The sequence below is a fragment of the Acromyrmex echinatior genome, chromosome 4, assembly GCF_024713525.1.
Source record: "Acromyrmex echinatior isolate Ae372 chromosome 4, ASM2471352v2, whole genome shotgun sequence".
Classification (NCBI taxonomy): Eukaryota; Metazoa; Arthropoda; class Insecta; order Hymenoptera; family Formicidae; genus Acromyrmex; species Acromyrmex echinatior.
Window position 1 is genome coordinate 10,385,461 of NC_141855.1, and position 25,133 is coordinate 10,410,593.

At 36.5% G+C, this 25,133-nt stretch overlaps 1 protein-coding gene across 3 annotated transcripts; it reads left to right on the forward strand.

The window, feature by feature from the left end:
- Positions 1 to 1,340: 1,340 nt before the first annotated feature.
- On the forward strand, positions 1,341 to 24,807 carry Rap1 (RAS oncogene family member Rap1). 3 transcript variants are annotated; one of them, XM_011066587.2, is made up of 5 exons: positions 1,341 to 2,342; positions 13,546 to 13,962; positions 22,915 to 23,192; positions 23,493 to 23,774; positions 23,976 to 24,807. In XM_011066587.2, the coding sequence occupies exons 3-5, from the start codon at positions 23,010 to 23,012 to the stop codon at positions 24,063 to 24,065; spliced, it is 555 nt and encodes a 184-aa protein (XP_011064889.1). In that variant the 5' UTR covers positions 1,341 to 2,342; positions 13,546 to 13,962; positions 22,915 to 23,009; the 3' UTR covers positions 24,066 to 24,807. The 3 variants fall into 3 exon arrangements, with proteins under 3 accessions (XP_011064889.1, XP_011064888.1, XP_011064890.1); XM_011066586.2 differs by lacking the exon at positions 13,546 to 13,962; XM_011066588.2 differs by lacking the exon at positions 13,546 to 13,962 and having other exon boundaries at positions 1,341 to 2,011.
- Positions 24,808 to 25,133: the final 326 nt, after the last annotated feature.

Here is a 25,133-nt window from a genome sequence, read left to right on the forward strand (position 1 = left end):
TCTTCTAATTATAATGGTTCATTAAACGTTTCAAAGCGTTTGTAGCAAGACTTTGACTACTAGAGTCCTTCTAGTAAGGACTCAAGTCATAAGGGGTACCGATCTCTGATTGGTCAGATTTTGAATACCTTTATAAACGCTGCCATTTTCAGATATTTTAAAGGTGGTAGTGAATCTGTGAATTGGTGTGAGTAAACTGTTTCAGTGTAGAAGATGAAATCAAACTATCAACTGTCACTATCAACTTTCAATCATGGTGAAATTGTTGCTGTTTCCGGCCACCCAGCAATGGCGTCCTTCCGGTCTTAACTCTTGCTAAAGAAACTCTAGTGTGAGCAAGACTGAGAGACAGAAGACGTATATTTCTGTCCTGCTCAGCTTTTCTTCTTTCTGCGCATGTGTCAAAAGAGGACAGAAATACATTTTCCTTCTCTCAGTCTTGGAAGAGATAACATGTGGTGTGGCTCAGGGTATCAATCATAAAACTTTATAGGTTAATTTTTACGAGCTGCTCTAACTGGCTGTTTCAGCGACAAAAATGATCACGTGATCAAAATGGATCCTTGATATTCGTCATGAAAAAGAGGAAAGCGAAAAAGCGGAAGCCAATCTCGCTGTAGTAATAAGCGATATTTCTGCTTTTGTCTTTCCGCGAGTTTTGATTGGCTTCCGCTTTTTCGCTTTCTGTTTTTCCGTCAAGGTGTGAACCCAGCCTTAAATGTAGCGCGGTAAGTTGCACGGGCTAGTGACAAATAAACTTTGATATGAATTTTTTAAATATTGTATATTAACCCATTTCTATGCACATTTTATCAATACTCTTATTTTTTCAACGGGTTTACTTAATAATTGCATTTACATCAATAATTCTATTAAAAAGTGCTTGGTAACATGAATTTGTCGCTTATCGAGCTACATGTAATGACTTCTGCATACTGGACGCGGAAACGCTTACCGGCAAAATGTGATGCAGTAGCCAATAAGCTTGCAGCTCAATGTGTTCATTGGTTACCGCGTCTTATTTTGTCGCGCGGCAGATGTTTCCGCGTCCAGAGTGTAGGAGAAAAGAAGCAAACGATACGGTTTGCGTGGTTCCTATATTTTCCCAAGATCTGTTTTCTAAAAATCTGGAACTAGTGTACACTTTTGAAACTTGAAGTGTAATAGGTATATGTTTGATACAATATTTGTTGAAAGCGAGAAAGAGAGTGCTAATGTAATCTAGTGCAGGAACAGAAAACAGACCACTAGTTAGTTTCTGTTATACGCTACTCTGTACATCTAGTGATTTTTCCTAGAATTTGTCGGTAAGGAAGAATAGCGGCTGATTCGTCCGGTCGACTGCACCGAGTGCCGACGACAATGGCGGCGATGCGTGTTCACGGATAGAGGGCAACGGTGGCGGTGCGGCGGCAAACGGCGGAGAGGCATCGCCCTAGATAACGGTAGAATCGCGCAGTGCTGTCGCGTTGTCTTCTCGCGTGAGTGTGAAAATCTAGGAGGCGGGGAGGCGTACAGGAAAGGCAGGCGGCGGCAGGAGAGAAAGAGAGAGAGAGAGGCGCGTCCGTCCGCGATCCGTGTAATCAGCGTCGTCGTCGCCTTCTTCAAGGCTCCCGTTGCCCTCGTGAATCGCGGAACGAGTCGTGTGTGCCTCTGCGGATCGATCGGTACGCACAGTGCCGATATATCAGGCGTGCCGTGTGTGCGAGAATCTCTCGAGACTCGAAACGCACTCGAGAGAACTGAAGAGAACCCGGTACATAAGCCGCATTCGTCATAACGTGCGACGCGAATTCCGACCTTTCGTCAGCCAATGCGGAATCAGTCAGGCTAGTTGGTTGGCCAGCGGCAAGAACCGTTCAACAGTGAGGACAGATAACGCACATCGGTTTCGTCCTCGTTATCCCTTGGCTCTCCCCAATGGACTCGTGACAGTGTGCGGAGACGGAGCAGCCGAGCTGAATACAAAAAAAAAAAAGAAGAAAAATAGAAGAACGCGCGGGTGGGCCAGGTAGGCTGTAATAATTGTCGAGGTCTCGTCAGTCGTGGCGACGAGGAAGAGACAGACGAGTGGCGCGCGTGAGACGGGGACAACGAGGGACGCGAGAGGAGGAAAGCGAGAATATACAGGCTTGCCTCTGCGTTGCGTGTGTACGTGTATGCGCGCTTGAGAGCCGCCGAGCCGACTTGCGCGAGCGACAGAGACGGACAGTAGGAAAAAGAGAGAGAGAGAGACAGAGCGGGAACGAGAGAACGGCGGAGAGAATTATCGAGTGAATCCCGGGAGATACTGTGTTCTCTGCGAGGAGCGAAGAGCGTGGGGCATTCAGGAGGCACGAGAGGTAAGGACTCGGCACACGAGACGGAGCGCGGCTCCTCTAAAAAAAGAATCCTCCCTCTCCTTCCCTCCCTCCTCCCCTCCTCCCTCCTCCTCCATTCGAGAAGGCGCCGTGCATCGTGCCGTGGCGTGGCATGCCGAACCGAGACCGGAAATCGTTCACGGCGTCGTCGGCGACCGCCCGCGCCGGGAATCGAAGGCGAACCACACGTTTAGTTCAGAGAATGATCGGTAATGGGTGCTTTACTGCTTTCCATTTGGTGAACACGAATTGTCGTTCTACCTTCGTTTACTCCCCGAATGCCAGAAAGATAGAAATGATGTTTATGTCGAGATTTGTGCCAATAAATGGAGAGCGACCAACGAATTCTTTCCCTTCCCTACCCCCGGGAAAATTGTCAGGCCCTGTTCCTCTCAGTCGAACCCGCATAGCTCGTTTTTGAGGGAAGAGGAGAAAAGATGAATCATGCAAGAAGTCCCTGAAAGAACAGACTCGCGCTTCGAGACGGTCCGAGATCGGTAAGCGTGAGTCTGCGGCAACGGCGGGGGATCGGTGGTGCCTCGAGTGTCACGTTTTTCTCGCGGCGAGTCCGCGTCTCTCGGGGAGGAAACAATACCTCCCTCCGAGGGAAATGGGCGTTGTTTCGTCCTCTCGTTGTCTCCTCGTGATTTTCCCAACCGAGCGAGAACAACGCGCGCGGCTCGCTCTCCTCGTTTCCACACCGGGCAACTAGCGTTTCCTCTTACGATCACGGCCCGCCCGAACCGTTCGCGACAGCTCGCGATATACGCGACAACAGGAGGATCTTCCTTTGAGGACCGCCGTCGTTTCCATCGGGGATTCGGGGAGTAAACGTCAGGCGGATCACGCCGGGCGGTTTAGACCGATCCTTCGTCTCTCTCTTTCTCTTTCTCTCTTTCTCTCCTCTGTTTTTGTCCCTCCCGTTTTTCGCACGTGGATAGACGAGGAGATGCGGTTGCACTGTAATTGGGTACTAACGAGCACATCTGTAGGAATATCTTGCGGGATTTCCTGCGTGACTAATGCGACGAAGAAATAAATCGCTTGGAGGTAGATCGTCGGGGACAAAGGCGAGATTCTTTTCGGCCGTAGTTTCTTGCACTCCCTTTCTTTCTCTCTCGGTGTTTAAAATATAAAATAGACTCGTGTTCTCGCGGAATATCTGACTAAGAGGAAACGAGAGTACTCGTATGACTGTATAGAAATGCAGGAAAATATGAGAGAAAAGTAGAAAAATTAAGTCCGATTAATTCAATCTTCCTTGTCTATATTTTTTTCTCATCTATCTTTGTTTCTATTTATAGAAGAAATAAATCTATCTGATTATATTATGATAATTGAAATGTTGGTAGATTCAATCATAAAGGTATACATAGTTGAATCTATCAAATATTCTAGTTGAAGTAATCAGAAATTCAGTTACGATAACTAGAATTCTGACTAGTATGATCGGAATGTGTTTTGTTTGTACTTCTTGTTGATACAATCGTTAGAAACAGAGTCTGGTTGCGTTAATTGGAACTTTGATTGAAAATAGGCAAACAGAACGTTCTGTCTATTTTTAACCGGAATTTTTTTTCAGTGTGTAATATATTTATATTTTCTTTCCATGACATCGAAAAAGAGTCTGGTTGCATTAATTAGAATTAATTAGTTGAAAATAACTAGAATAAACAGGATTCTGATTGATCAGAATTTCTAATTCGTCCAATTTTAATCAGAAATTTTTCTCAGTGGAGAAAAAAATCAAATAAACTCGAGCTGAAATTACCTTTTTATAAATCTACCAGTTGTTAAGCTCAATTGAAAAATTTGTCTATTAGGATTCTGTCGGGAGCATAAAAACGATCGCTGCATCCGTTCGATGCATCAACTTGAAGTTATAGGGTCTTTTAAATATAAGCGTTGACACGAATCTCGTCAATTTAAACCCGTAACGCGGTGACGGGAGAAAAGAATAGGGATTAATCATTTTAATATCGAAGAGAATGGGGGAGAGAATCGAATGCGAGGGAAGCAACGCACTAAAGAGAGAGGTTGTATCCTGTATTCTCATCGCGAATCGCGAATCATGTAAAACTGGAGCTTAGGAGTAAAATCAAAAATCGCTCTTCGATGCGCAAAGCTTTAGAATTTTTAAGCTGGACAGCCTTGATCCACTCTCTCTATGCTGTATTTTTTTTTATAGAAGATAATTTTGGTGATTGATCCATAGCCTTTTCAACAAAGATCACGGAGAACCGCATGGCGTGTTCTAATCTGTAGTCGACTCACGTGAGTCATCGGCGTCGCGCAGGAAGTGGCTTCTGGGAAGAAAGAATGTCGACATAATGCTGATCGGGTATTCTTACTTATTGTATGTGAGAGATTTTGTTTAGACATCGACCGAAAAAAAGAAGAAATATTTTTTGTTTATAATCTTTCAACAAATGACGGGGTCAAAAGATGATTATTTATGAACAAATTGAGAGTCGCAAATCGAATATCGTTTATATAATATATATTTTCTTTTTCTATGTCGGAAAAAATCAAATAAAGGTGGCTTCAGACGATATAGCCAATGTAGACCAACTTTGCATACTTTCGTTAAATATTGATCCATTTATATAGATAATTAAACATATTATGTATGTAATATTTGTTAATATTGTCGTACATTGGCTATATTATCTGGAACTATCTTTAGTTACTTCCTGATGCTCGTTTCTATTTCACTGAAAAAAAATGTTTCGTTGAAAATGGACAAACCAGAAAAAAATTCTGATTATATTAATCAGAATTTCACTCAACTAAAATTTTGATAGATTTAACCAGAAAATTCTAGTTGATTTAATCAGGATGGTTTGTTCATTTTTAACCAAACATTTTTCTCAATACGAGTTTAATTTTAATCTCGGTTTAATTAACTCTTCACCTTTTCTAATTCTAAGAATTAGAAAAAGATGAAAAGTTAGTTGATCCGAGATTAAAGTTGACCCTTACTGTACAAGGTCACTAATGATCGAGCAAGTAATTCCTGCTTGTCAGGTTTCTTTGAGTCTTTCGATAATTATAAATTATACTACTTTTATTATTTTGCAAAATGAAGTTCCAATATTTATTTTAGAAAGTTGAAAGTATATTGGTGAGAAAGTATATTGGTCCATGTTTGGACGGATGCGGCACCAAATTGCACCTTATGTTATAAGAGTTAATCTATACTGATAGAAATGAGCATGAGAAAAATTTTTGGTTGAAAATAAATAAATCAGAAGATTTTGATCATAGAATTAGAATTCTGGTTATTTTAGAAATTATAGAATTATAATAGATTCATTCAGAAAATTTTGATTTGTCCATTTACAATTAGAATTCCAATTAATGCCACACTCTTTTTTTCGATATATCACCTGCCAATTATTAAGCTTTCTCATTTGAAACATTCATTTATTGGAATTTTTGTCGGGATTATAAAAATAACTTTTTTTTATATAAATTCGTATTTCTTGTCAATTTCACATATCGAAGAGGGATATCTCAAAATTTGCACGTCACGACCGATATTTTTCCCGCTAATGGGTATATAAAATTTACGATTGAGAAAAACGCGAAATTCAATTCGAACATATTCGGTCATATAAGCTTCGAATTAATCAACGTCATAATGCCTCCTCGTGAGATTTGCTTTGAGTACGTTTCGTTGATTTTACTCTTGTTCGTATTTGCGCGCGAGCATTGCATTATTTGCTACTTGTTGAACTGTAAATAACATTAGATAGCACGTTAAACGTTGCGGCGTAGTGTTAATACATGTTGTATTAAACGCAACCGATGCACTTAAGAAGTTACCGTCGTAGTACATAATAACATAAGGATAAGCTATTTTGAGCGTTTCGAAATATTGTCGTAGACCTCGGAAGATAAAACAAAAGCTTTTACGGCGCAAAATTGCAAGGAAGTGCAATAATAATTTTCACGCGCCGAGTGATATTCTAATCGACACGTGTGTATTAACGTGACGTTAGAGAAAGACCAGACATATAGTTAGCGCCTACGATATCATCTCGTATCGCATAAAAACGATAAAACATTTTATTTAAGCGATAACTCACCAATACGGATCGGTCATCCTTGAAAAATGAAACAAGAAATCTTATTCCACGTTGTTTGATCGATGGTTATGAACGATTATAAAGATTGATGCCGTATTTATGCGGTTTTATTCTTGTAATAGAGTTTTCTTATATATATTTATATTTTTCCGGTTTTCAAGATACATTGACAGGAATATTACACAAACAGAAATATTACACTTCTTTGTTATATAAATGGATATAGATTTAAACGGTTTATAATACAGTAATAATTTCCATTAATTTTATGTTTCTTGAATCTTGTCAATAAAAATAGATACGTAACAAGTAGAATAATAATAGAAATGATCCGATACGCCTTGTCACCGTGTCCAGCAATTTTGTATACCGAAAGATTTTGTCAAATTATCTAAACATTTAAGTAAATACAGATATGAAAACAATTTTGTTCAACTGTTAAAATAAGGACGCTCGAACTGGTTAGAATCAAAACTTCTTGCAGCATTGCTCATCATGTTTGCGTTTCCCATATTAATTGTTAGTGTAATTATTTTGCTGACCAACATTATTAATATCAAAAGAGCAATGGTAACTCAATCTCTTGAGTTAAGTAACACTTGTTTTTAACTTTCATGTGTGTCGAAATGTAAATCAATCCATTTCTGTGATTACTTCAAAGTAAATAACGTCTACATTAATGAATGTTCTTAATAAGTAATGAAATAAATTTAAGGCAAGTTCAATATATCATCTTGAGCAGCTAAGTAATTAACTTTATTTTTTTAGTTAAAATAATGACATATAGGAGTAATGTAGTAGCAGACTTATACACGGAGAGAATTTTCTTTTAAAATTTACTCTGAAAATATGATAGTACAATATTTTAAAGATTTTTACCACATTTCAGTAAAATTAATCAAATTTATTTTATACTTTATTATAGTTTTATTAATGAATGAAAAAGATTTACATTAAAATTCTTCGAAATACAATGTCTCATGACTATTATATTTTCAGGATGAATTCTAAGAAAAAATTCTCTCCGTGTAAAAATGATTCAAATAACTCAAATTGGATATAATTTGACAGTAAACAGTTTTTAACGGTAAACAAAATTGTTTTCAGATTTCTGTATCTACATAATTTTTCGATACTTCAGAAAAATTTTTCCGTGTACCTGATAGAATTTATAAAAGAGTTGAAAATTTTTTAAAAATAAGGCATTCAACACCCTTTTTTCTCCTTTGCTTGCAAAGTCCCTTCGATCAGCAGCTGCATCTCCTGGCTCCGCATGTTTCACGCTCTTACAACGCTCGCCATTTCCGCTAATCTCCTGGAAACTCGTTAAGCTTATTCAATTTACCGTAACCGTTCATTCGTTTGTGATAATTTGATTTTCGTCGGGCGAGATTTTACACACGAGTTGATACATTCCAGATCGTCGAAATTAACGCGGGATTCGCGAGCAAGATGAGAAATAAAAAAGATTGAAATTTTAAACCTCGTGGAGCGAGGTTTAAAAATATAAATGGCAGAATTGTTCGGAACTTTATTGTCAACACCTGCAATCTCTCTCTTGAAAAGCTTCACGCCGTGAACCGAGTTCGTTGCGATGTATCGCGTTCCGTAAACATTTCCATTGATAAACGCGAAACCAAGCAACTGCAGTCGCGACTACGTAAATTCGCAGTTACAAATGATCGCGCCTGTTGAATAGCGATTCTACTGTGAAAACGAGACTCTATTCGACTTTGAACTCGATAACGTCTTCGACTTACGTCTCGTTTTCGAAATAGCTCACTCGCATCGCGTAAATACCACTGTTTTCGCGCCAATATCGAGCTATTTCGGGTAAAGTTTTCGTGCTACTCGCTAACTCGATTGCACATTTACACTCCGAAGAAAAAAACATTGTACAAGCCTGACCGTCGTATCCGATTCTGTTAAACTCCATAAATATGAATCCACTTCATTCGTGAAAATATTAGAATCGTTCGATTAAATAAATATTGGTTTTTATATTCGTAACTTAACAATGTTTATTCAATGAAAGGAGACACACACTATCTCTCTCTCTCACTTGTTGATAAAATTACTTTAAAAAGAACGCCAGGAGGATGACATTTATAATTTCCATGAAATATTCAATATGAACGTTTTACTGCGAAGCTTAATAAGGGCCTCTGAGGCTTACGCACCATAAGGTTCACGAACTCCATGACTCACTGCGTGACATGCAATGATTCGGCTTATGGAAACTTTTTTTTACCGATGAGGTGTGTCACGATGTTTTTCATTCCCCTTCATATAATTTTTAGCATTTACTGTTAAAATTAATGTAAGCCTTTAATAATAATAATAGCAAATAAATTTATTACTGTATTAAAATAATAATATTGAAATAATAAATTTACTACTATTATTTTAATGATAAATTAATTATATCCGTTATATCCAATTATATCCGATTATTCTGTTATAGGATATAATATAATAGGATATATAAACTTATATTAATAATTTTAAAGATTTATTATCGAAGGTTAAAAACTATATAATTATAAAGTTTTTAATAAATTTATTACTACTATTTTACTACTATTATTCTACTATTACTATTTTATTACTATTTCATTCGACAATAAATTCTTGAAATTAAAATAAAATTTAATAATCCTCAGATATATAGAATGAAAAATTTATAAATTATTTCGTGTTATTTTGTTTAACGTTAAATGATAACATATGAAGACAATATTACACATTCATTATACCACAATAATCTTATAATGTTCGCATTATGAAAGCCGGTCAGACCGGCCATTTTAACCATGAAGCACTTTTTCTGAGTCACGAAGCCTGCATTCTCGTAAATTTATAATCAAGAATGAAAGCAGAATACAAACTGCCTATACATTAATTATTTCATTTCACGATTTCACGCGTATATAAAATATAGATAATTAGTTTATTAAATAACTGTCGGCCTGTTCTCATTCAGCGTTAACGTTTACGGTGTTAAGCGAACTTTCATATCACGCATTATTACGGTGATGCATAATACGTGCCCTATATATGAAGCCGGCCTTAGGAAGGCGAGTGATTTCCTGCATTTGTCCCGCGTAGGTAGTACGTGTGATCCTACTCGTCTGATTAACATATGAATTCTTCAGACACAAAATCAATGCATAGGCTCTCATCGCAGAAGAGCGATATTATTCTGCCGATATTTTCTCGTAAAATCATTCGAAATGCGAAAAGTTGTATGAGTTGGAATAGAAGTAGATCTATTATTCAAGATTTATTAAGAGAAAGTTTGGGTATCCATTAAGTATAGATTATTAGGAAAAAAATTGCAAGAAAGAGATCTGAGTTTGATATTCTTACGTTGATAAAAGAGTAATTTGACGTAGTACAATAGCAATAAACTGCAAAGCGCGGGATTTAATTAGCTCCCGTTTACTAGTGCGTTAAATAAGTCGGAGATTTGTCGAAAATAAAAGTGTACCTGCGGTAATTAACGCGATGAACTAGTGAAATTGCGAAGGTAATTGGCCGCATTAGTTCGAGCACGCGTCTATATGCCGCGTTGTACGATAATAATCATGTCTGTGTCTATGTATGTGTACGCGTAAACCATGCGAGAAAAAGAGGGATGACGGTGTTGTAATTAAATAAAATTATGAATTCCAGTAGGTATTATTTGAGGTATTATTTATCGAGACTTCAAACTCGCGCTTGGAGATTTTAACATCGATCTTACAAATCCTGAATTAATTATCGCGTTAATTCGATATGTACTTGATGTACAATGATGTCAACGCCGGTGTTTGTCTGGCAGACGCGACGTAGACCTCGTATGTATCGGTTTTGGACAATGATGTTACACGGTTAAATGGCAACTGACACATTGGACCATCTATTAGCTGTCTAATACAGCGTCGAGTGCAATGGGAATTTGCATCGTATGTCCTTCCCGTGCAGAATCCTTTGTCTCTCTTTCTCTCTCTCTCTCTCTCTCTCTCTCTCTTTCTCTCTCTCTCTCTCTCACATTGAAAAAACGTCGATAGAACTCTTGAATATTTTGCGGTGGTACATTGAATGATCCGGTTAAATAGAATAAAAATTCAGGTCCAGTTAAATTCAACAACGATATTAAATTTTTTTTAAAACAAGATTAATAATGTAAATTCTGTTCTCTTTCGCGGACAGTCTCGACTTCAATTATCGAATTTAGTTATGAATTTAAAGTAGGAAAAAGTGGGTTAAGATTATCCGTTCGATCAGGTCTTTCAATTTTAGCTTTTGGTTCAAAGGATGGCGACCAATGAAAAGAAGAGCTAGTACAATTGGAAAAGATCAATGATATGTCACTTTTTTGTCCTCTCGATGGGAGTTTACACTATTTTTAATAAGAGCAGAGATGTTGCCCGTCCCAGATTCTCAATTTATCGAGTATCAGTTAAACAACGAATGTATTATATAGGAAAAGGAATGTACGTACGCAAATAATTAGCCAACTGCACGATAAGACAGCCCGCGTGATTATCGCTGCAACTATGATAATGCGTGCTTCAACATTGCATTGTCTTACCGTACTGTGTAGTTTAGTTGCGAGAACGCCTGCCATTATCACGATTTATGCCGCGTCAACGACAGAAATAAAACTGAAGCTACTCTCGCGACCGTGTTTCGTGTGAACGTCGCTTAACCACCGTTGCGCAACTACGTACACGCAATTTGCTTCCTGTTAATCAAATACATGCGATACATTTTTACATGAGATTAACCCTCGCGGCCTCGGTTTGCTAAGTATATGAAAAACATGCAAACAAGAAACGACTTCCAAATGAGATTTCTTAATTATTTATTTAATTATGAAATTAAGTTTTCTTCTCTTTTACATTTGTGAATTGAGACGAGTGCACTGAAAAAAATTTATTTAATCTTAATATATATTTCTTTCGAATAGTATTAAGTAAACATTTACTTACAATAAATAATGCCTGGTTTATGCTTCGGTCTTAATCCTAAAATACTAAAATTCAGCCAATGGAATACAGATTTCAATTAGGACTAATTAGAACTGGTAGCCTCATTGACTTTTAGGATTTTAGAGTTGAGACCTAAACATAGACAAGCATATATATTTACTCAATAAAAAAAAAAGATAGTTAAATTAATGATTTTTTAATTAAATAAATGTATGTATATGTTTACATTTAGTAAATATTTACTTAGACCTGTTCAAGCAAATATTTATTAAAATTTATTTTTTTTTCAATGTGCATTAATTAGAATTATTGATGTGCGATGTTATGGTATAATGGGAAATAAATCATTGTGGGAATATCCTAATATTAATATGAATAACTTTAAACACAAAGGAATAACGGCAACGATCGATTTATGCGGATATTATATACATATACAGCCTTGACCAGAAGTATAAAGTAATTTATTGTATTTTCTTGGAAAAGGCAATAATAAAATTCAAAAAAAAAAGTAATATAATATTAAAATTATTATAAAAACGAATATTTTTGAATAAAACTCTTTCAAATTTATTTTTCGTTAGATATAACGTTTACAATTTGTGAGAGTGCTTTATACTTTTGGTTAAAGCTGTATATGTGTGTGTGTGTGTGTGTGTGTGTGTGTGTGTGTGTGTGTGTGTGTGTGTGTGTGTGTGTGTGTGTGTGTGTGTATGTATATATATATAGAGTTATAACTATGTCGGATGTTACATAAACAACCAAATATTTTTTGCGATATTTTCTTTTTTTTTTTTAACAACTATCGCAAAAAGTTCGTAAAGCTAGACGGGAGAGATTCACGGATTTTATTGATTACTTCCCACTGAGGTAAAATAACCGATAGTTATTTCACGGTGAAAACTGGCAACACAAGGATTTGCTGTATTATTTAACAGAAAATATTCTGTTAATAATATAGCAAATCCTTGTGTTGCCAGTTTTCACCATGAAATAACTATCGGTTATTTTATATTAGTAGTTTTGTATAAGTAGAAAAAACTGGGACTGAATCGTTTTTATAAACTAAAGTTTCTTTTGTCACGTTACGTTTTCATTAAAAATCACATTCCTGCTCCATTAAAGTATTATAGATTAAAGTGTTATTTTATGAAGAGAAACTTGGGAAGCCTGACATGGCTTTCACAAGTTTCTTAAGACTTCTGGGGCGCGATAGGGCGACAGTTTCGCGCTTCATAGAACTTGAAAGATAAGTTACTGAACCGTTTTTGTTTAACTGGACTTGTATTTAATTCTGTTTCTTTTATTTTCCGTAGGTCCAAATTTAAATGTTTATACATGTCGGTACAGTTTTAATTAAATATTTTTGCATTTTTCATATCACACAAATATTCATTTAGAAACAAAAGATTTTGCGGAATATGAAATGTGAAAGAATAAGAAGCAATGTCTATGGAGTTACTGTATTTTAAAGAGGGAAATGGGTCACATCGGATCCGAGCGAGACAATAAAACAAGAACATTGGCAGGCATCCCTGCTTATTTTCTTCAATTTATGGATTTTAGCTTCGCAACTGTCGTATCATCTAGCATGTGTGATTCATTAATAATGATAATATTTAGCGAAAACTTGTGTTATCTAGCGTGGGTATATCAACATCTAGTCGATTGATCACAAACAATCAATCACGTTGCAGCAATAAAATCGTGTTTCAATGGGCAAACGCAGAATCATTTATACGGTGAAAATTCTATAAACTTTCGACATCGGCAGCACACCACTGTAGTAAGCTCGAATGACCATGTTTATCCGATGGAACCAATGTTCACAAACCAGCACGAATAAGCAACGCATAAAAGAAAAGAATTCATTTATGGTGTGGAGTCTAAAAAAAATACGTGAAATTCGATATTAATGAAGTTCAGAGTTTATAACGAGAAAATTATCTAAAAGATAACATTTCAAAAAACTGTGTGTGGGATATGAAAAGAAGGATATTGTTATTTCACTATCTCTCTATCTTTTAAGCATTTATCATGAATAATATTAATGAATTTATAATATTTGTGTGTAGACATATCGTAGAATTCTTGCATAAGCTTCTGTTATATTCCCAGATTAACTCTCGACGGAATTAACGTCGAGATATAGAAGACACATGTGAGAGACGTAAATTCACTCGCACACAGACGACATGTTGAAGAAACGTTAATCGGTACGAGCCAGCAATTGGGTCATACCGTGTCTCCGAGCCTCGCGGTAGACGACAGGCGGCCAATCTGTGACGCGCGAAGGCCGGAAACTGGTAGCCTAGAAACCGGAAACCGAATCGGGCTGCTGGCAGATCGCCGGGATACTTGCGAAGAGAAACGTGATATTACGCATGCTGCGCGAGATCCGATAATCGAACGCGACTCTCGCATGTAATGTGCATGCATACGTCAAGCGATAGGGAATGAAATCTGCGAGACGAGATAAAACCTGCAAGCAGCCGCGAGCGTTACACGCGACCCGCTTCAGTAGATATTTCAGAGGTGAGACAGACTTTCTGATGTAAACGCCTATAAATGAAAGTGATTTTCTATATTTAACCGTTTATGTATCGAACGCTGAGGAACTCACACGTGCTTGGTGGGAAAAATACTATCGAGAAATACTTTTCGCATATATGATGCGCCGATGCTTGATCGCATGTACATATATTCTGATTAATCTGTAAACTGTACTAACGAGGATACTCAGGTATCGCTTCTTTCTTTCAAAAGTAACTCAAAAAATTAATTCAATTCTTTGCAGCATCTTAAGATGCTTATCATTAGCATCTTTAACCCTTTTTAATTCTAGCTGGGGTTCCAGAAATTCCAGTGCAATTTGCTAAATCGAGATTTTTTTGAACTTTTCTTTTTCTTTGAATTTATATATCTCGAAGCTCCTTAAATATATTGACTTTTACATCATGGATTTATTTCTTAATCAATTCTCCATCGAAAAAAAAATGAATTGAAATATGTTCATTTGTACGATAATAAATATGGATGGGCCACACTGGGGTCTCAGAGACTAGAGTGTGTATATCAAGAATAGAAAAAAAAGAGTGTATTACTAGGGTTAAATTGACAATCAATTTAATTTGTGATGTTATTTTCAGCTTCAGTTTATGATTGCGTTTTAAGTTTGACAAACCGAATCGACGCAGAACTGAAAAATGTATAATATTATTAAGGATCAAGATCCATTTTGACCGAAAATAAGATTCTTTCTATTATTTGATTTATTCATATCGGTCTAATTATTTTCAATTATAATTTTCAAAAAATTTAATTAAATTTAATTAAATTTTCTAGACTCTAAAGGAAAAACCATTTTTTATCTAACAGAAAATGGTTGATTAATCAAATAATATTGGCAAAAAGAATGTATTTTTAACTGATCAGACGTTATTTTATCATTTTTGTTTCATGACTCTTAAAATTATCTTTTTTTAGTTGTGACTTTTTTTAATTATGTTAATTTAGTTAATGATTGATAGAATAATGTTTACTTAATTTATTCATGATAATAAAATCAAAAACCACATTTTTTAGTTGTGTTAAAGTAAATGAATGATATATGTATTGAATATATTCAACCTATGCTATGAATATTTAAAGTCGAAGCTGTTTTATTGTGACGATATCAGGATTAATACAAAGTTACTGGTTGCGTTATTATTATCTTGATCTGAAAATAAGACGAGCGCAAAATACTTTTATGTTGAACATTTTGACGCTTACTAAAGAAAGCTCCACTTTGAGTTAGACTAGGACGATAGTAGTTATTCTAAGATGTCCTATATATTTGCTTCCAGAATAATTGCGCGCGCTCCCCTTTCTCATATCGTCAAGTCGTTTGCAATCATCACTGTGGCGATGCCTTTTATAGAAAGGTACTTGCCCTTCCAACTTTATAGTCCTTCCTGCACGAAGGACTTCCCTCTTTGGGAATCATACATCAGATTCGAGGGGAACGACTCCTTCACCGTGTAAGATATAAGGCAAATATAAATAAAAAACTATTGCGAGAGTTTCCTTTTATTCGTATTAATGTCAGCGTTCGATAAGCATATGTCTAATGTATTTCAAGACTTTTTCAATATATTTTTTCAATTATTTCGAGACTCAAGTAGAAATACTTGTCAATATTACGGAGACAAAAGGGATACATTTTCGTGATCATAATTGATAAAATAATTATGGTCAGAAGCTTTATTATTTATAATTATTACTACTATGATGTTAGTAATATGTTTATATTTCTATGTATCAAAAAAACATATGGTTGGCTTCGAAAACGATTGTTTTTACATATTTAACAGAACTGTTCGTTCCACGTAATTATTATTATTAATATTACAAAGGAAGAAGAGATAATATTAATTGAAATTTTGGTTGAAAATTAGTCAAGTCAGAATTTTCTGGTTGAATCTATTCTAATTTAGATAACTATTTAGATTTCTGCTTGATATGATCAGAATCTTCTGCCTCGTTCATTTTCAACTAGAAATTTTTCTCAGTATATAGCAGTAATAACTATAAAACTGAAGCTTCTAACCGTATAATTATTTTACTATGCAATTACATTCACAAATACTAAACACTTTTCTCTCATATTCTCGCCATCTTCCTTACTTTGAAATCAATGTCTTCGATAATCGACTAGTGATTGCGTTCGCAGTCTACCATCTCCATGATTTGTACGCGGCAATAGAATTGAAGCAATAATCGATAGTCAAGATGCTTGAGGCGACTGCCGAACATGCCTGTCGAATGATTAAGTTTAAATTTCATTCCACCGTATATCTTCCATCACATATTGCCGCGTATTTCTGGAGCAGGATAGCGGTGCCCACGCAATCCTTGGAAATTACGTTTAATCACGCGTGACGCAACGGAGAATTGATAATATGTCTTCTGTATTGTTCGTTTCGACACACATATGTCCTAAGCATCCATAGCTGCAGCCACAGCGCAAGCCAGACCTCCGAGACCGCGAGATTGACCGCGTTTCGCACCGATACTTTTCAAAGCTTTTTTCGTCGTCGTCCCGTCTTTGACGCGCTCTCGTTCTCCCGCGATCAATCTTCACTCGCGTAACAGAAAATATCGGCCACGGTCCTCGGCACCGAGAGTAAGTGAACTTGGGAAGACACGATGGGTTTTTCGCAATCAAAGCGACGAGAATGAATCAGTAAGCCTCAACGAGTCAATTCTAAACATGAGCTTTTCTATAAAAAGCTGACTCCATAAATACGTGCGATATACATATTATGATTAAGTTGTCGCGCTTAAATGGTGCAAATTTATAATTACATTCATTACATAAATTATCCAGTTTTAAAATAGGATTTTTTTCTCTTATTTGATTTATTTTTATCTGAACTTTATTTATAATTATAATTCACTTATAACTATAATATTATAATTACAATTTGCAGAGTCTGCTTTAAATGTGACGTATGAGGATAATACGAAGTGTAAGATTCTCAACTCGACGTAGGATTTTTACGAATGTAAACGTTTTAAGTCTTTGAACGGCATAGGATATGTTTGAAGAGCAAAAGTATTAACGGAGCTTTTAAGAGAGAGAGTTAAATTGTGGGCCTATTTTATTTTTATTCCGAACCCATCGCGCGTCTGGCCGAGTGTCTCCCGCAACGGCGATGATTGGTTTCGGTCGTTCCACCTTCTGAGCGAGACGCGACGTGATGCGACGTGATGCGACGCGACGCGACGCGACGCGCTCGCAGCATGCGTGTGCGTGCGTAACAACGGGCGTACACATCGATGACGACAGCGCTTCGCCTTCGAGGAGTAAAGACCCGGTTGGGTGAAGTGACTCGACGTCGGTAGAGGTGACCGAGTGCAATCAAGTGTATCGGGAGTCGCTGGAGCAGATAACGTATTTACAGGTCAAAGTGATTGGCGGCGCGACAGTGTATGTGCGACACATCCCTCTTGCTCCCTGTGTAAGCTCGCACATACACACACACACACACACACACACACACACACACACACACACCTACACGGGCGTGACAGACACAGGTCCTTGCACGCGTCCGGGATGTACAACAACGGCGATTGTGCCTCATAGTACTCACTGATATGTACGTGTCAGTTACACGAGGGTCATGTATGAGCGTGTTACGCGGCAAAACGCACACATGTACACTTAAGACTATATGCAAGCTTTGTGTAACGAGTTTTCGTCGAGAGTTTCGAGGGCCCACCACGAATTTGCCATCAAAGTACTTGCGGGAGCATCTTGTGAGAAATCTCCGAGAGGATAATCATTTAATGTAATCGTGGGATAGAGTCCCTGAAATCATTATAAAATTCATATGAAATCCCAATGTATAATCTAATAATTACGTATACATATGTAATTCCTAACCACGAGGAATTATTATGCAATATTAGATAAAATCGTGTATTTTATCAAATGATTTCATATGTAGTAAGGAAAATTATTTGTAATCAGATGATACTGTATGAGATCAAATGATAATACTATACGAAATCATGTAATCTACGGAACAATATTTCAGCTAGTGGTTACCCTCTCGGAAATCTCGCAGGTTGCAGATTGTAAATAAGGTCGCTTTCGTTCCATTCCGATAAATTCGTAAGAGGATCATGAAATTGGTAAAAGTGAGCAGTGAATCAGTGAGAAAGCTCAGTCCAAGACATCTGCGGAGTTAAAGAACGCGATCGTCTCTTCTCGAATCTATATTCTTGAAATATCTTATAATCTTTTCATCTTTTTTCTTTCAAGTTGATTCCAAACTTTTAAGTAGTATTTTTCTTAGAAGGAATTAGGTTTTGAAATATAACGATGTGATTTCCACAATTAGAAGGCAGCAGAGAAAGACTTCGAAATTTTACTCCGAATGATTCGGAAATAATAAATGATAAATGACGAGATTATTTATATACGAATAGTAGTAAAAAATGTAGAGTGTACTCGAAAAATGACACGGTTGCAACAGTCATCTTCGAGTTGCGTTTTCTGCCGGCAGAAATACTTCACGAGAATGAGAAACTTCGCGAGAAGCCTTGCTTTCTAATTCCCGCGTTTAGCGGCTTTAATTGTCACGAACTGACATGTCCTAGGTAGTAATATACTTAATTAAAGTCAAAGACGAAGGTTGATCAAAGTTCATTCGACCAGTTTCTATTACGTATATATAAACGTACCAAAAAGAACTTTATGCGTATCTTACGGAAAACGAGTTATTCAATAAGTGAAAGCACAGTAGAAAGCATAGATACAATAAGAATAAACTGCACATTCCTGAAGTTGTCACTATCAATTTAAAAAGAATAAAATAACTTGAATCATATCGCCCTTTCTTTCTCTCAAATATTGAGTTGAAGAGAGATGGTGACAGAGTTGAATTGAATCATATCAGCATATCTCAAGAAAGTGACATGCTGATATGATTCAATTCTTTCTAATGGAGTACAGATGCTAAGATCAGACAATGCGTAGTCTGTATCTGTTACATCAGTCGAAAATAGAGACCCTCTCTCAAATATGACGTCATTGTAGGGAGTATAGGATCACGTAAAACTTATAAAAATTTATATACTCTACAATAAAGAGTCAAATATTGTCGCCTTATTTATCTTAAAGTGTCCAGACTCTTATTTCAAAATTTCGAAAAAAATTCTCGAAAAAAATTCGTTAATGCCATGAAGGGTTAAAAAGCAACCGTCTGACATCTCCAAACTCGTTAATAGTCAGGAATTCAGAATTTACAGACCAATGAATTTCTGATAAACTTCCTCGAGTCATAAATGTGAAGAGAGCATAGAGATCGTTCTCGTTTATATATTGTCTGTCTATACAAGTTCGTCAGAATTATGTCTCGGTTTCTGCAAGTCTCTCATGTTGCACGGAGAATTCAGGTATCCTTAACAAAGTAAACTATAGGGCGGTTATCCTTATCCTTCGAGAAGAATGACTACGGGGCGCAAAATGGCTGGGATTTCTCTTTTCTTGAGTACATACGTGCACGTATTTTGGAGGGCTGACTCCTCGATTTCTCTATTGATAAATCTTAAATCTCAAACGGGGAACGCAAAGATTTACCCACGTTGTTCCACGCGAAATAACTAGGTCAGCAGAATTTTGGCGAACTTTCCTCTAGTCTGTATTTAAATGTGTGTGGGTGTGGGTGTGGGTGTGGGTGTGTGTGTGTGTGTGTGTGTGTGTGTGTGTGTGTGTGTGTGTGTGTGTGTGTGTGTGTGTGTGTGTGTGTGTGTGTGTGTGTGTGCACTAAAGCTTTAGAGATATCAAAGCGCAATCCTTTTATCTGAGCCGAAATGTCAACAACTTTCCTATTGACTATTTATTATATTTATTATATTTATTATATTTCGACCGCCATTTTCGGTCTAATTGTCTGTAGTTCAATAAGCATTTAGTATTATTGGAATATGATATGGGCCCTGTTTGCGTTGCTTGCATTTGGCATCTTTGCTTTCTCTCTTTTCAACGTCAAATATGTATATCTATCTCATTTTAAGTGTAAACATTTTTAGGGATTTCAAGCAACGTGAACAAACTTATGGTTATTAAATCGAAAATGAAAGATCTTTGTGCTACTTTGATATATCTAGAGCTTTATGAATTAATTCTAAGCAGAATTGACGTAAGACTCGTAATAACGTATTCTCATAAAACTTGTAAGAACTTATGATTAACATCCTAATTTTATGTATGTGTCATAAGACGTACGATTCTTCGTAAATCTACGATTCCTTGTTTTATGGTTAGTAAGAAGCTATCTGTGAAAATATTGTATAAAGGTATAAGCATTTAAAAATTCTTACAAGTCTTACAAGAATATGTTACGAGCCTTACAATTCTGCTTAGAATTTAGGCATTAGTGTGCCCGTGTATTGCAGCTTTGAATGCATTCCGATTTGCGCTTACAGGGCTTGTAAACATCACATTTATCCTTATTTAATATTGTATTTGATAAACAAGAATGAATTGATGCTTACGTATTGAAAACGAAATGCATCCTTTGTGTGTGACATTTTTTTCAATCGCGGACCGGTATTCATAGTCCGTTCTTATTACAAAACTGTCTTAAGTAACGTCTTTTAGGTCACCAATGCAATTCTGTGATTGGTTTACAACATCTCAAGACTGCACTTAAGATAGTCTTGAATATAAGAACTGACTACTGTGAGATGTATTGGAAAAACCGAAAGTTCGATCCACTTGATACTCCTTCTCGAACATCAACTTGTGTGTGTTGCTCATGCTGTTCACTTTTATATGACCTCCATTAATTCACGGCGCATTTAATTGTCCTATATGTATTTGGCGAAATTGTGAAATGTAAATACATTATAACGAAGCTATAAACGAGCGACGCGTGTATCTCTCTCAAGGCACTATTTTGCAAAATCGAAGATCGATGTTCCATGATATCAGCACATCGCCGTGTTATTATAGATACTGTTTGATCTTTGTTAATGAACTTGTAGAAGAACAACACTACCGCGAGCTGCCTGGAGAATGGAGAAAAGTTGACGAGAAATTAAACATGGTTGGCATACACCTTGGAGAGAGCAAGAAAAAACCGTGGAAAAAAAGAAAGCTTGAGAGCTATTCCCCATTCTTGGAAAAGATACATTCGTAAAAGATAACGAAGTTATTTCCTGCCATGCGTGTTCCTTTCCATGGGTTCTCATTTTTTGTTCACGTGTTCATTTTTCTTAAAACATTGTAATGATGATTAATCTCATTTTGTAAAGACCAGACAAAGGAGTCGTGTGTTGTCCAAGAAAATATTGAGAAACTTTGAAATTCTATTCCTGCAAAAACGTTCTCTTTCTCCGCCCTTTTCCGAAGTGATTGTTATACGAATATCTTTGAGGACTAAATTTGAAGTTGATTTACCGTCGCAATGACGTACGAAACAATTTGTTCAAAAATAGATAACTGATTTTAAATTTGTCAAGTGACATTTCAGTGAATTATTTATTCATGATCAACCTGGTCGGAATAATATTTTATACAAAATTGTAGGAGGCACATCTTCGCCATATCTTTTTTTCCCATGTTAAATATTCACAAATATTCATTAACAAAATTCAATTTTTTTTACAAAGTAAATAACAATAAATAAACAAATGGAATTAAATACAGGTTTGAAACATTCGATGTGTCATATATGTAAATAGTAATCGAAAAATACAAAAGTCGAATAAAAATTTTTTTTTAATTGTTTAAAATTGTAGAAATGCAAACGAAATCTGACAATGCGATGCGCAGTTTTTAGAAATTTTTTTCGAAATTTACACGTAAAAGATGTCAATAGTAGTTTATTGTTGTAAAATTTTAAATTCATTTTAGGAGTATTACGCCTTCGAGGTAACTTTATACAAACACCGTAACGTTCCAACGAAAGTCCTAGAGTAGCAGCAGCAGCTTTCATTGTACAGGTCCATTCATAAGGTAAAATCAATGACGAATTGGCGCAAAGAATTCTGCGGTTGTCGATTGGCCGTAGCGCGTCGCCATGATACCACCGTTAACCAATCAACGTCCTATTCGCGATATTCGCGTTTTCTCTCTTACTCTGCCATTCGTCGCGTGAAACAACACTCTTCAGCGAAGCAAAACACGACAAGGGAAGCAACGCGTGACTTTGTGGAGCAAATGCTACTACTTTCCCGTGAAACAATTAACTATACCGCTTCCGTTTCCGGATGTCAGAATTTTACATGATATCAGTAACTTTCAGCTTTAAGAAGTAGTAGCCTGAAAAAGGAAACTTTCCACGAAGTCGCGCAGCATAAAGTTATTTTAAAATTATGACGATACGCTTCAAAATACAATAATGATATAAAATTGAGCCATCTTCTCAAATAAATTTAAATACAAAGAATTAAATGTCTTTATGAAACACAAAAAATGTATAGCTGGTATCATAAATGGCTGTAATTAGTCATTTACAATGTCAGTTATATATTATTTTTTTTGTACAACATAGAATTTTAAATATAATTATTACTAACATTATAAGAGTAATAATCATAAAAATGGAGCTTTTAACTATAATTATTTTACCATGCAATTATAAACAAATTATAGTCACCTTTATAGATACCTTTCCTCTCAATATATCTTTATGAATAGCTCTCTTTTTCTATTTAACGAAACGAGTCCTTGACCGATATAATATTAGAAATTGTGGAGATTATTATTCTTCACGGAAGAACATGATTGCCTTCCTATACATATAACGATCCTGGTAATTCATCATAATCGCATATATGACCTCTGTTCTACTTCGCATGAAATCACCGCATAAAAAGCATTGAGTCATAAAGGCTGAGTCGTCCCGAAGAAGGTGTGTCATTAAAATTAACCCATTGTGTAATGTTCACAGCCTCTAACTAGACGATTGCATGTTGTTGTTTCAGGTCCGTCTCACTGAGAGCAAATCAAGGCAAAACGTGGCGGATTCGGTGACCCCTCGACTGTGATCAGGCCCATAGGCAGTAGGTAGGACAAGGAAATGCGCGAATATAAAATAGTGGTGCTGGGCAGTGGAGGTGTAGGCAAGTCCGCCCTCACTGTCCAGTTTGTTCAGGAAATCTTCGTAGAGAAGTATGACCCGACGATCGAGGACAGTTATCGCAAGCAAGTCGAGGTCGACGGTCAACAATGTATGTTAGAAATTCTAGACACAGCCGGCACGGTAAGTATCTTCCCTCTTAACACGTATCTGCTGTTTCTTTATTTCGAATACGCGGATATACCGTTAGACGAGAAATTGATTTTATTTATTTTAACCTGAGTGTTAATTTTGATTTGTTTTCTTTCTGTACTGTCCGTATTCATTATGTTCACGTAATGTGGAAGTTTTTATGAAGTAGTATAAAGACATGTTGTTTCATTTATCTCTTAACGCGTCGCGTAACTTTCTCTTTCACTTTATGATTGTAACAATACGAATTACATTTTTGAGTGACGTTATCATATTCTTGTCTGTTCGCAGGAACAATTCACAGCCATGAGGGACCTTTATATGAAAAACGGGCAGGGCTTCGTGTTAGTGTATTCGATAACAGCACAATCAACCTTCAACGACCTGCAAGATCTCAGAGAACAGATCTTGCGAGTAAAGGACACAGATGATGTGCCGATGGTGCTAGTAGGTAACAAGTGCGACCTGGAGGATGAGAGGGTAGTAGGAAAGGATCAGGGTGTCAACCTTGCCCGGCAATTCAATTGCGTGTTTATGGAGACCTCTGCCAAAGCTAAAATTAATGTTCGCGATGTAAGTTGTGACTCTCAATTTCATTTATTCTGATTTAAATAGCATTTTATAGTCGTATTTTACAATCTCATATCACTCGTCTTATCTTTTAATAAAAGTAATTAGCTCGCAATATTTTATACAATGCTAATAATGTTGTATTCTAATCGATAAATAGTTGATGCAGTCAAGTTTTAACAACTTGTCATCTTTCGCTTTCAGATTTTCTACGACCTGGTGCGACAAATAAACAAGAAATCGCCAGAGAAGAAGATGAAGCAGAAGAAGAAATCGCTGTGCCTACTTCTGTAAGGTATATGTGGCGGAGCCCATATTCTCCTACATGAAAATCCGAGGATACCAGTGGATTAAAAAAAAGGACCGGAGCGGTTATAAAACAAGGAAGATACTAATGACAAAAGAGGAGGAGGGGGCTGACGGAATATTAGGCGACAGTAGAACGGGAATCTACGGTACTGAAATCCGAATGGTTGTAAGATGATGGTAGAGAGACGGGAGAATAAGGGCATATAAGGGCACAAGGTAACGCAGCGGAGCGAAGAACGAAGAGATACGTGCAAAAGAACGCAGCGATAAACGGAAGGAAATATTGTATATAACATTGGTTCCGGGATGGCTCGTGTGCACGCGCAAGCAACGGCGCACAAAGTAGGATACGAGACCCCGCAAGCATCGGTTATCACTGTAGGAATTTTGCATGAATAAATGAAGGGGAAAATGATTAATTAATAGTATATATTTAGGAGAAAGGAAGAGATAAGAAAAAAAGAAACGTTTGTGGACGTGCGCGTGCGCAGACCACCAGCCCCCATGCATCGCGCTCTCGCCGCGCACCTCTCTCTCTTATATAATATAATAATTATACATAGATGGTACTTGAACATTATTGCTATTATTATTAATATTAATTATTATTATCGGATCATCAAAATATTCATAAGTTATCGAACTGTTTGTTTCTCAAACAAAGTATGTTTTTCTATATCTCTCCGTATTAAGGCAAATAAAAAAATCAATGAATGTTAAAAAAAAAGGGCCCAAGTTTCCTACTCTTGTAATGCAACCTGGATTTCATTTTATTTCATTCCGAGCCCCCTTTGTCTCGTTTGTGAACTATGTTCTGCCTGATTACTGTAGATAATTTCTCCTTGTTTCGTATTAATCTACATCAAGTAACATGTAAGATAAGAAGAACGGAATAAAATAACTTTGTGATATACGCAATGTAATTGAGATAACAAATGCGAACATAGGAAAATTTACTAATACCATATCGCAATAGATACAGACATATAGAGTGCGAGAAATCTCAATTAAATGCGTACAACAATTGTGAAACAATCGCGAAACGTACGAATC

What these genes read in the sequence shown, in the direction of transcription:
- Rap1 (XM_011066587.2), top strand. Translation starts at nt 23,010, where the DNA reads ATGCGCGAATATAAAATAGTGGTGCTGGGCAGTGGAGGTGTAGGCAAG. An exon ending in TTCTAGACACAGCCGGCACG is followed by an intron (nt 23,193 to 23,492) that starts GTAAGTATCTTC and finishes GTCTGTTCGCAG; the next exon opens with GAACAATTCACAGCCATGAG. An exon ending in CTAAAATTAATGTTCGCGAT is followed by an intron (nt 23,775 to 23,975) that starts GTAAGTTGTGAC and finishes TTTCGCTTTCAG; the next exon opens with ATTTTCTACGACCTGGTGCG.